This window comes from Heloderma suspectum, chromosome 1, assembly GCF_057233095.1.
Source record: "Heloderma suspectum isolate Gila_16-S chromosome 1, 16-S_ref, whole genome shotgun sequence".
NCBI lineage: Eukaryota > Metazoa > Chordata > Lepidosauria > Squamata > Helodermatidae > Heloderma > Heloderma suspectum.
Window position 1 is genome coordinate 154,664,513 of NC_139458.1, and position 12,950 is coordinate 154,677,462.

The 12,950-nt window shown below is 43.8% G+C and overlaps 1 protein-coding gene across 3 annotated transcripts in view; it reads right to left on the reverse strand.

The window, feature by feature from the left end:
* LOC146358309 (ropporin-1) overlaps window positions 1-10,227 on the reverse strand; it is a 22,398-nt gene extending 12,171 nt beyond the window's left edge. Inside the window, exons 1-4 of one of the 3 annotated variants that reach the window (XM_084807560.1) lie at window positions 10,050-10,227; window positions 7,418-7,502; window positions 6,241-7,146; window positions 1,647-1,773 (exon numbers count right to left, since the gene is read on the reverse strand). In XM_084807560.1, the coding sequence (XP_084663686.1) occupies window positions 1,647-1,773; window positions 6,241-6,349 (236 nt within the window). In that variant the 5' untranslated portion in view covers window positions 6,350-7,146; window positions 7,418-7,502; window positions 10,050-10,227. Of the gene's footprint in view, window positions 1-1,646; window positions 1,774-3,143; window positions 3,246-4,195; window positions 4,352-6,240; window positions 7,147-7,417; window positions 7,503-10,049 lie in introns of those variants that run through there. The other 2 variants (XM_084807572.1, XM_084807566.1) reach the window with 2 other exon arrangements.
* Between the last annotated feature and the right edge of the window lie 2,723 nt (window positions 10,228-12,950).

The window sequence follows — 12,950 nt, forward strand, 5'->3', positions numbered from 1 at the left end:
AACAATAAAATGGTCAGAGACTCGATTATCAATCCACACTCTCTTATTGAGCTAACGCTCTTCCAACCATTAGAGTCAGTAAAAGCTAGAGGCTGCCTTTAGGGTCTAATTGACTAAGTTGAGTCCTCTGATAGAGAAACTTTAATAAGGGAGAGAGCTTTTCAGGAGGTGTGGAGGCTACCACTGGAAAGGACCTGTTGCCCATGGCATTTTGGATTCTGATGAAATAATATCAGAAAGGAAAGCCTGGAGTATACATGGTCTGCCACTCAGGGTGGGGGGTTCTTTCACAAAGACTTCAAGTCTCAGCATGCTTAAACTGTGTTTCTTTGGCTTCCAACTAAATACATTTATAACTAACAGCAAGGCAAATATAATTGTGTTGCTATTTATTTTTAAAGCTTCTGTCCTGCTTTTCTCAAAAAATGAAACAAAGGAGTTCACACTCAAAACAAAAAGCAAGAAATAAAAATACAGATGAATTAACAACACCTAAGTTAAATAAAAGTAGAATTTTGGGAGAGTTGTTGATCATGGTACCACTGCATTTTGTGCTATCTACTACATCATGGACAACAACTAACTATGCTTTTAGCACTCTACCAACCCAAACCTGGAACATTGTAAAATAAAGGCGTTAGCCCTGTCCACACTACCATACCTTCAAACTGTGCTCACTAAACTTGGAGGGGGACCAGGGGAAGCAGATCACATCCACTGGCCCTGAGTCCAATCTCCATGCATTCAGCAGAAGGTGTGACTAGAAGTCAACGTGCCTACAACTGTTTACTCATAGGCTTTATATGTGCTGTCGGCAACTACAATAGCACAGAGTTCCCAGTCTCACAGAACAGCCTTCACACATCTAATTGTATGCACATATAGAGCTCCATTCATACCTGCTGAATGCATGGAGGTTGTGAGTGCATACTTGATAGAAGTGTTTTTATTATTTGGCCATGACAGTTATAAAGTTTTTGTTTGCATACTTAAGCTTTGTATGCAACTAAAGCTTTGTATGCAGCTTTGTCAGCATTGTATGCACAACCATTAGGCTCTGTTCTTAGCAAAAAGCACTTATATATAGATACTACATGCAGGAAAGGGAAAGCTGAGCATTACTCTAAGTCTATATTCCAGTTCTGATGCTGGGAAAGACTGAAGGCAAAAGGAGAAGGGGACGGCAGAGGATGAGATGGCTAGATAGCATCACCGATGCAATGAATATGAACTTGAGCAGACTCCGGGAGAGAGCGGAGGACAGGAAGGCCTGGCGTGCTATGGTCCATGGGTCACGAAGAGTTGGACACGACTGAACGACTGAACAACAACAAATATTCCAGTTGTTTTGTAGGGATATAAGTTCTCTGGATTTGATATTTACCAGTCTAGGATGCTTTTTCTCTCTCCCTGAACTTCACCCCACCCAAAGTTCTTTGTGGAAAGCACTGAACAACTCCTTATAAAATAGTACTTGCCTCTCTCCAGTGAAACTACATTAATACTGGATGTAAAATACAATGTCCACTTTGAAAAAGATACCACAAACTCAGAATTCCACAAGTAAACCTATGTCCAAACAATCTGAATGTAAGGATAATGTTGGATTTAAGTAAAAGTGTTTTACAGGAAAATATTAAACTTACTCGGACGCCCATTGTATCAGATCTGGAGGCTGGGTCCGAATAGCAGCTTTTGTAAACTGCTTCAGCAAATCTGGAAGCTCTGGAGGGATGCATACTTGTTTGTCTGTCTGCGGCATAATTACTGTGCCTGTTAGAAAAATAGAAATTTTGCAGCCTTGTCTGTTAAGTATGAAAAAGCACATCACAATTACCTAGTGAAGAAATGCAGGCAGCCCTTTATGTGAAAGTTCTGCTTTAACCTATTAACTTTTGTGGTGATATTAAGATTGCTGCTTGAGATGGTGTTGTAAAAATGTTGAAAACCAAAGGTAGCAGTACTATGCAACAAAAGCTCACAGACTTCTACTGAATAATTTAAGATATTTTTCTTATCCATTTTATAAATTCACTTTCCATTCTGTAACTTCATATAATGGCAGACAGATAGATATTTGCAGTTTTCAAACGTTAACCACCAGGGAATCCTTTCCACACTGAATTTGTCTGGTGATGAACACCTACATGCCTGCCATGGAATCTCTGCACATTGAGCAGGTTTCTAGAGTGTATTATGAGTTCATGCAGGATGTTGTCCAGGCCTTTGGGCCCATTCATTATCATTGCACACAAAAAGAATGCACCCCACAACATGTCCAATACTCCATTGTTGCTGTGCTTTGTAGGAGAAATCATGCAAGCTGCTGCCTTTTGCACCATCAGGAACCCTGAAAAAGGCAGCCTCCCTGACTGCGTCTGTGAGAGGGGTTATCTTTGTACAACTTGTACATGCGTAGGCTCTGTTTAGGGTTTCACTTGAAGATTGGGAACAGCAGTATAACCCAATTCCCTTCCCCACAAGCTTTCTCTGAATGTCTCTGTACAGAGCTATCGAGGAACCCCAATGAGCTTACAAAACAGCCCTGGTTTCCTGGAAACGGGGTGTGTGTGTGTGTGTGTGTGTGTGTGTGTGTGTTATGTATGGTAACAAAACAGCAGTTTTCAAAATGACAGGTTAGCCTTCCACAGAAAACATGGGCTAGGAGAGTGCAAGTTTTTCCTTGAATGTCAGAACAAAGGCCTTTTTGCTATGATAAAGTTTTGTTCCTATGGAAGTATAAAAGTATTCAATTACTTGGCAGCCATAGGCTGTGATATGTGTCTATGCACTATATGGACTACTCCCTTTAGGTGGAAGCTCACTTATAATCAGTTAATCACAACATGCTTTAGGCTACAATCCATAACACTTACCTGGGAGTAAATCCTATTGGGACTTACTTCTGAGTAGCATGTATGGGATTATGATGTTAGCTGCCTTTCAAGGTGACCAGTTCAGTAAGATGAAAAGATTTTCCTATACATGTTTATGTAAGGATTCTCTTCAATTCCAGCCCCCTGTGAGTTTAATCTTAAATTAATTAATCTGTGCTCCCACAGTCACTCATTCAGATTTGAAACCCAGCATGACCTTTCGAATCTTAAATCTTAAATGATCTCCTTTTACCACACTTTACTCACATTATATGAAGCAAGGACTGATTAGTATGTAAAGGGATATTAATTTTCTTCAGATCTTGAGATTGTCTATGGCAAACTGTGACTGAGGTGCAAGTTGTCTGTTCATCCAGACAGTTGGTATTGCTACAAAGATTGCAATTGAAGGTTCTAGAATGAAAGGACTGTGTGAGAAAGTAGGTGGAAGAATCTTTGCAGCTTGAGGTTTCTGCTGGTGGTGGGACAGTTGTATAGAAAGGGGTGTATGGGTTACATGGAAAGGTGTGTTTAGATGTTTTAAAAAGTATGAGTTATGAAAATGTTACATTGATAAGTTGGCTACTTTTCTATTGCAGCTGATGGCTATGCTGTGAAACAGTTTGGGTTTTGTGTCCTGAGGCACATTCAGCTGTAACCCAGAAAATGCAGAACTAGTCTCATCGTGAATGAATCCAGGGCTCCCTAGTCGCTGAATGGAAAGGTCAGGTCCTTGTTTGGACCGTAGTACTTGGAACAAGGAAAGGTGCTGGTAGGTGAATTTAAAGAAAAATATTTGTTCTGCTTAAGTACAAAATGCAAAAGCAAGCAGCTTCTTCTTTTCTATAAGACACATTATCTTGTAGTTTTAATCATATGATATAGATTTGCTTGTGATAGGAAAAACTGGAGTCAGTTGAACAGAAATAGGGTCTTTGGATAAACACTTGTAATAGTCATCCAGTTCTGCCCCCACCCTGAAATATCTAAAAACAAAAGGGAGCTCAAGGAAGCGAAGAGACAGGGCAAGGCACGGTATAGGGATTTCCATAAAGTTCTGCTTCTCGCAGAATCAGTTTCACAGAATACCTAGTAAGTACCATTGACTCCAGTGTATTTTGGTGACTGCTCCACCCCATCCCACTAACCTATCTCTATGATTTCAATCTACACATTTGACAACAGTTATAACACTTCATGATAGTCTCGCTTAATGACAAATTTGTCCCCTGTCTTTGACCTAGGCCTTGCATCCTAAAGTTGCCAGGGTTAAGCAAAGTGGGTTAAGAATTTTGTGCCCATTCTTTTTCCTCAATTACCGGAGGCTGAGACGTCTCAGCCTCTTTGTGGAGATCGCCCAGCTGTTGTTTTGGGACAGTCACACCAAGCTCTAGCGGATTCTTCACGTTGCTCCCACCCAAGATGGGCCCTTGCATTAACTCAGGGCTGGGCCCTTTGTTTAACTGCAGCTCTAGGTATCCTAGCAACTGACACTCTACCTCACAAAAGCACTGATTCTGTCAGCTGCTGCCAATAAGTGGCAGGAGATTTCGAACAGTGGTGGGGTTCTCAGTGGGGAGTTAAGAGCAGGATTTCAGCAGGGAGGGAAGCAGGGGAGCCTCAAATACCATGTGGAGGACAGGTATTTTATACGAATTTCAGGGCTCTTAATATCTCTAAGATAGCCATGAAATGGGTGAGCCTAAGGCTTACAATCTAAGCCTAAGGCATACAGTTGTCTGGCCATATGAATTTGTCCTCTTGTTTTATCCTGCTATGGAAATCTATTGTACACAGTCTAGGTTTCAGTCCTAGTTCACATCTGACATGTTTACTCTCAGGTGGAAGAAGCCTGAACTGCTTGGGTATGGCAGGGACAAAACAAAGATGATAAGGAAGAAGAATTCAAACCACAGAAGACAGCAAGAAGCATTGGTTTTATGGTGAGTGCTGCAACACTGCTGAGGATGCTTACCTCCATGTGTAGCAACACAAGGTTGTCACAGATTGTAATCTTTAAGGCATTGGAACATGTTTCATTAACCTAAAGTGCTTGCAAATGTTAGGTTAGAGGTAAGGTCTTTTTATTCAGTCCTAAGGGCATACTCATGTGATCACCTTTAGCAACTTGCAGTAAAGGGGGTACTAGAGAGGCTCCTTCCTGAAACTTCCTTCCCCAAGACTTCCTGTTCTCTTTCTTAACTGTTTGCCTTCTAGATCCTGAGTTTTCCCACTTGGTTCCATTACCGACGACAATATCATCACTGAACACTTTAGGCAATAGGCAGGGCCCACCACTGATATTTGCCTGGGCCCCTTTTACATTATTTTCCAGGCCAGGCCTAGCGCCATTTAAATTTCCCATAATGCCCCAAACTGACATAGCATCACTCTGGGGCATTATGGGAGATTAAAGTGGCAGCCAGACTCCGCCACCCAGCACTGCTGATACCACCACTGCCTCCATGTGTGCCCTTCAGTAGCCATTGATGGAGGAGGGCTCACAGAGGCACTTTTCCCAGAGCCTCCTCAAATTTGTAGCCGGACCACATAATACAGACTGCTGTACTAAATGTGGGTGAAGATAGAGTTGTGATAAAAGGCCAAGAAACCTTTTACCGAAAAGTTTGGTGGCTTAATGAGTTTTGCCTGTCAGACTCACAGTGCTTGATACTGTGTGGAACATGCTAGCCCTCTATGCAGTCTGTCATGTGCTTGTGCTTCATAAAAATTTGGGTTTGTTACTGACTATTAACGAAGTGGGTAACTTTGGCTAATTTTGTTATGTCTGAAAAAGGCTTGAAGTAGAGTTGTCACCTTTCAGAAGTAAAACCACTGGCTGTTCCTTATTGCCATGTAATGGAATTTAAAGTTTCCACTGACATAATACTGAGCCTGAGCTAAAGAAAACCTTGTAGGTGACAAAAACCTGCACAGCTGACCTAAAAGTGGTTGGTGGTAATGTTAGAGCTACTGATTTGTGAATCTACAGAGAGATTAAGCTGGGTGAACCCCTGCAGCTTCTTTAGCTCAGGACATTAAAGAAGGCCATTATTTATATATTACAATTCTTAACCATTAACCCAAGTTCTCTGGGCATTGTACAAAATAAAGTAACAATACTTAAAATACTAAGTAACAATAAAACTGCCACCTAGAGTGACATTTTTTGGTAGAAAGGCAGGGTATAAATCAAATCCAAATCAAATCAAACAATGATAAAAACAAGTGAAAAAATAGGATAAAATGGCAGCAGAACATGACGAAAACAAAAATAAAACCACTAAGAGGGGTAAAACAGTAGAAAGGTCTAAAAACACTAAAAACAGTTCCCAAAATGTCTGGGAAAATAAAATGTCCTCACCTGGTGCTGGAAAGACCATAATGTAGGAACCAGGCAAACCTCCCTGTGGAGGGTATTCCATAGATAGGGTGCCACCACAGAAAAGCCCCTCTCTCTTGTAGCCACTCATCCTAAATATGAGGTACCTAAATATGGGAGGAGACAGTTCTTCAATTAACCTGGCCCCAAGGCTTTAGGTCCCCAAATAAACTACTAGTACAGTACTCTTTTCTTTTTTTCTATCCAGTGTTTGTAGATGAAAGGAAGCAAGTAAAACCTGTATACATTCAATATGATCTTCAACCGTACACTGAAGGAGTCATAGGTAGCCTTGGGTATGTGCTGACAATGAATTGCATGCACCATACTTACATGAAATCACAGGGTGATCCTCTATGAATATACTCAGCCGTAAACCCCATCAAATTCACTGAGACGTATTTCCAAGTAAGCTTACATAGGATTGCAGCCTTTACATATCTAGTCCTATCATTAGGCAGGGTGAGGCAGCTGCCTCAGGCAGTGGATGCTGGGATGTGTGTCTGAGGGGCAGAGGTGATATTTAAAACATTTAAATCCCGCTCGATGCCATTAAGATCTCACGGAGGCATACAGATAAAATCATTTTAAACAGTATAAAACAATAAATAGTTTAAACAGCTAAAACATATTAAACATGGTAGCCCCACCGACTGTTCCTCTGAAGCCCACAGATTTTCCCTTCCGCTGGAAGGCAAAGCTGCGTGTACAACACAGCCTGCCCTGCACTCCCTAAGCTAGTCTGCTGTCATCAGGTGCAGGGGAGGATGCTGTTGTGTCTCCATTGTTGAAGGGAAATTCAACTGCCATTCTAGTCAGCTTCTTTATGCGGAACAGGGGGCACCATCTTCTCCATTGTCTCAGGTACCAAAATGTCCTGGGCAGACCCTGATTAAGAAACAAAGTGGGGAGAACCATAATATGAATCCACTCTCCTATTTTGATAGACATAGTTAGCAGGTAGAAGGACAAAACTCTTAGCGAGGGATTTTGTGGTGATGGTTTGCACAGGAATATACCAGGAGGAGCTTTTCCTTTATTAATCAATGCAAAACAATAAATGTCTAAATACAACTCAAATATAATTTCTCATTAAAATTAGAATATAAGTTCCAAGTACCCACCAATTTGTTCTCAAGCCATAAAAATAAATGCTCACCTTGCTATTCTGGGAAACAAATGCAGCCATGGCCAACTGGAGCAAAACATACTGGGAGTTTGTGCCGTGCTGCACTTAATTGGGTCTGGGTAGCAAAGGGAAGGGAACAAATTAAGAGACACAGACTTAGCTGGGATAATAAATTGGCCACAACTTTATTGACTTTTGCTTGAATAGGCTTGGTGATGGCATAGGGCGTGGATCCTGTCATTGGCCAGCCCACGTGCTGTCTGATTCCCCCTTCCTGGCCACATGCCAGGAGCACTGGTGGTGGAGGGCAGGGCCAGGAACTCACCACGGCACAACTGCTAATATGAACTCCTTCCACCACTCAGGATGTGGCCAGCTTGCAGCCCCCATGCTGGTCTGGTCTTGGTGCCACTTCCCTGAGATCCCTTACAGGGATTCCACCCCCTCTCAGAAATGGATCCATCCCAATGCCCATCACAAGATGTGGGCCAGGGGTGTCCCTTACCGCCTCGCTACCACACCTATTCTAGCTGCAGCCAATTCACAATACTGCCTCGGTTGTCTTCTAACCAGACATTGTTGCTTTTGTCAAATGGGTGGACACCGTTAGGCCTGTGTGGTTCTTGACGTCTAATGCAATGCTGGGGTGCCTAATGACTTGCCCACTCTGGGCCTGCACAAAGCACCATATGTCTTTCTTCATCTTCACTCTGGCCACATCCACTCTGGCCGGGTCTTTGGCCCACTTCCAAATGTGTCTCCCTAGGAGCTTAGTCTGATACCAGTCCATTCTTTAAAGCCTAGTATATGATGCTGTGCCCGTAAATCCACACTGGCATGGCATTTTTGCCCTGAAACTATAAACAGATGGGATTAATGATGAGAGACCCTTAGTGGATGAATGTATGGTCTGGGGGTGGATGATTTCCAGCAGTCAGTTGCCTGGCTCTTAGCCTCCAGCATGCCCCACTCGGTCACAGTTGTGGCTGCCCCGAATCTGAAGGAATGTGAGCTGAACTCATGAGGAGGGAAGACTAAGGAGCTGATAACAACTCATAATATGCTCACCAATCGTACTGCTAACATTCCTATGCTGCCCTTGTGGGGGGCATGGCCTGTAGTCAAGGTCTCCTTCAGGTGAACCAGGTGTCCCTTCCCCTTTTGATCAGATTTTGAAGTCTTAATGTTAAGGCGTACTCCCTTTGCCAGTGGTGTCACGCTTTGAACGTCCATGATTTGCCTTGTGGCATCTGTCTGGTATGTGGCAACCAGCTTGCTTACCCTTAAGGTCCCCAAAAGTGGTTAAGGCCCCACGGTTAAGGTGGCCTTAACCGTGACCAACATAATTTAGTGATATGGCACAGCTGAGCCAGTGAGTAACATTATGGATCTCCTTCCAATGGGAGTTGCCAGTCTCTCCCAGCACCAGCTTTCTGCTGCCCTTCTAGCTCAAAAGGAGGCACAAGGGTCAGGCCCACTTTACTGAAGGGGGGCAATGGCTGCCCAATGGATGTCTTGGAAGCAAGGCCCTGGCTCCAGAGAACTGCAAGATACTGTAAGACCATCAGTTTGGATGGGGGCCAGATGCCCGAGTTCCCTTTGTTAATAGTGAAGGAACTAAATTCAACAGACTGCTGTTGTGTAGGAGTGCAGTGTCGATTTTGAGAACATGTTCAATATTCCCTGCATTATTGCTCTCTCCCAAGTACCTACAGGCTATCTGGGAAAGGGTCTGGGCTGACAGTGCCCAAGACCAGACATCTCTCCTCCTGGAAGTGAGAGAGAACTTCTGCAGTATTATTATCTTCACTTGGATTGTGTGGTCCTGAAAACCCCATGTTGGAAGACAACATCCCAATACAAATGTCCTTCCTAGCCACATGACTCTGTCTGAGTGGTGAGGTCATGTGTGATGCCTATGGCCTGCCAGTGAGAAGGCCATCTTTTTGCACAATACCCCAAGTTGCTTGATGCATCAGATTGGATTTGTAAACCTGATCCAGCTAGGATTTGATCCTGCCAAGATGATATACCATTGTATTTAGTTAAGTAGGTTAGCCATACCCTAAAATCTTCCTTCATGCCTTTTGTGATCCTGAGATTATGGCATGGGGATGGGATGCTGGCTGTGGATCTTGCTAGGTGAGTGCAGAAATTTAAGATGGCCCCAAGAACCCCTGCATTTCCCTGAATGCGCATTTCTTGGCACTGCAGCAGTAGGTTGTTTTTGTGCCAAAGTGCAGCTAGCTTGTCTGGTGTCAGGCATGAAGCACAAGTTCTTGAGTCTAGCTGTACGCTTCATGCCAGTTCTTGAGTCTAGCTCAGGTGTGTGGCCATTCCTTCCATTTTCTCTTGAGCCAGTGTGTGACATACCTTGACTTTGGCTGCCCACTCCAAGAAGATACTGAAGGTTACTATAGGTCTATATACCAATGGTTGTCTACTTAAAAACCCAATAGGTTGAAGTCCTGGTGATGGACTGGTAGCAGACAGAAGGCCAGCTGTATGTTCCACTTTGCCATCAATGTCCCCTTCCCATAGGAGAGTATACTATGTTTACCATCTGGTTGAATGAAGTTTACCAGACCAAGCTCTGTCATTATGGTATCATTGACTGAGACCCCTTTCAGGCAGGTCAAGTGATGTATAAGTCTAAACTTACCTTGGGAATTTTTTCACTATTGCACTCTGGGTCTTCCTAGTGGCAAGACCCAGAGATTCAGCTTTGGGGGTGTGGGGGAGGGGCCAGCCACGCTGCCAGCCTTGCATTCCTTCTCTGTCTTGGCTGCCACCACCTGAGTATGTTCTTCAGAGGCCTGCTTTTAGGGGCCTCAGGTAGACTGGAGTGAGAAGGAAGGAGAGAGTTGTCACTTTGGTTGGTCCACCCTTTGGCGCCACCCCTGTCAAGCTCATTGCCTCAGCAGATCTCTCCAATTGAAAGGAATTTCCTGACCACTGCCAAAACTGTGTGCCCGCACAGTACACTTCACTTACATTATCACAGTAATCCTTTAAACAAACCTCCAAGAAAGGTCAGTATTATCCTCACATTGTAGACAGGGAGTCGGACACGACTTAACGACTGAACAACAACAACAGTTGCTCAGAGCATGTAATTGAAATAAACACAAAGTCTAACGAATGAGAAAATATTTCTCTGGTTCGAAATTAAGACAGAAATCTTAGCTAAAAGGGGGTATCTCCAGGTATCTCCAGCTGAAGCAAAGGGGATCATTCCTTCTCATCTGTTCACAAAGCCTGGGTAGGGAACATTTAATCTAGCTATTCTCATCTGGCAAGAAGCATTTAAGTGCCCTCAAGCCAGTCACCAGAAGGCCATTGTAGGAAGAGGGGAGCCTAAACCCCCATAGAACTCAATGGGATTTACTTCTGAGTAGATATGGTTAGGATTCTGCTGTTGTTAGTAAGGCTTGACTAGTGGGAATCCCTCTCAAAATTATCCATAACCCAGTGAAGCTTTTTGTGCTGATCATTATTTGTTCAAAGAACTCCAGACAGTAATATAGCTATTTACTACATCTTAAAGTTGTGAGATTTTTTCATTGTTTCCACCACTGTCAAAACACACCCAGTCATGTGAAATACTATTCTTCCTCTGACATCTACACAGTGGTACCTGCGTGATGCTGAGTTCATAGCAAGCAGCGCCTTTTTTTTGGCGTCCTTTCTGTTGACAGCACAATCACAACTACAAAATTAGTTCTAGCAAAAATAACAACAAACAAAAGCAGTACAGAACAATAAAATCATAATTTCAGCCAGCCATTTTTGCCATAGAATCTAAAACCAAAGCTCATGAAGGGCACTGGCCAAACTGTTGGGTCTCAGTGTTGCTGCACATGGACTGCACATGCCCCCTGCAACATGCCCTCACCACTGCAGGTGGAAGATCAGCAATGCTAATCTTTTGAGGATCTCCAGGGCTTCCCAAAACAAAGTTTTGAACCCACTGCTCTGAGATACCATCATGCATATTGTGAAGGTTTGAGGCCTACAGAGGCAAGGGGGGAAAAAAGTCAGGCTTAGAGGCCTGGAGTTTTCTGTTGGGTGGGGGTTACCCTGAGAGGAGTAGTTTCATTTCTCTGGTTAAGTGTCAGTTTCATTTCTCCTCTTAAGGTTCATCGCTTCAGCTTTGAAGCAGTACTTTTGGTTTTGAGGGAGGAGAGTATACAAAGAAAGCGAGAGAGCCTGTAAGAGCAGAGACAGCCAGAGCCTGAAGTGAAAGCAGAGTCTGAAGACCGAGCAGGAACAAGCAGCCTAGAAAAGTCTAAGAGCAGCTAGGTTAAAAGAACCTCTTTCCCTTCATGTTCTTCCCTTTCAGCTTTAACCTGAATGACTAAGGCCAGGCCAAGCCAGGCCCTGCTTTAACCTCACCACCACACTGCTGCCCTGCCGTGGTTGCTGGCTTTTCCCCTTCCCTCTTGCCTCACCGCAATACCTGCCATCGCCAGGCCAACCCAACAATCCCCGGCCTCCCTTGCCACTGCTGAGATTGGGCTAGTGAGAGGCGCCTGTGGATGCTGTGTGAAGGGACTAAGCAGGAGAAGGAGGAGAGCAGAGAAGAGCTGCCACTGCCACTTCTCACCTTGCACAGCCCTCCCTCCATTCCCCTTGCAGGCATGGCAGCAGCCACTTCTGTCACATCCACTTCCTCCTGCTGCTTGTGGGGGGCGAACCCTTAGCCACCAGACAGCTCTTGCCCAGATTTTTCTGCTCCTCCCCTCCCACCCAGAGACTCAGGGTGAGGATCAGAGACTTCAGGTGAGGATCGAAGTCCTTGGAATCCTATCCTGTACCCATGTGGTAAGAACCATCATATACTGAGCTTTTAAGGAACTCCAGTATGCTTGCTGTTTCTACCATAAGGCAACTTGGTTAAACTACAGATCAACACAAGCTAATTAAGCAGAGGCAAATAAGCAAGGGGGTATTTGTCCCTACCTTTTTGTTAGGCCACATTTCACTATACTTCTGGAGCATCTATCTTCAATTATTATAGGTTGGCAATCCCCCCTGCCCTTACTCCTATGCCTTTAACAGCATTTTGATCTGCAGACGTTTGACAGTAATTTATTTATTTAAAATATATGTAGGCCCCCTATCAGGGCAGGAACCCTCCAAAGGCAGCTCACAACAACAAAATAGATGCAATTTCATAAAAACAACAATCGAAAAAAACAGCAACAGCATGCACACACAGAGACAATCAGGGAAAGGCCAGAGTAAACAAGTAGGTTTTCAGGCCCTTCCTAAAGTCTTGCAGTGTTGGGGCCTGATGGACCCCCAATGGCAACCCATTCTAGAGGTGTGGGGCTACTACAGGAAAGGCCCTTTCTCATGTACTTGCCCATCTGACTGCTTTCAAAGATGGGCAAGTGAGAAGGGCCACTGTTGCTGTTCTTAAAGTGTGAGCAGGCTGATATGGTCAAATCGAGCACTTTATAATTATGCTTATTTCCATGTTTTGAAAACCTTTATATGCTCATTGCTGCAGAACAAGCAGGCTTTCTTTTTAGTCATTTGGCAAATCTAGATTGTTACA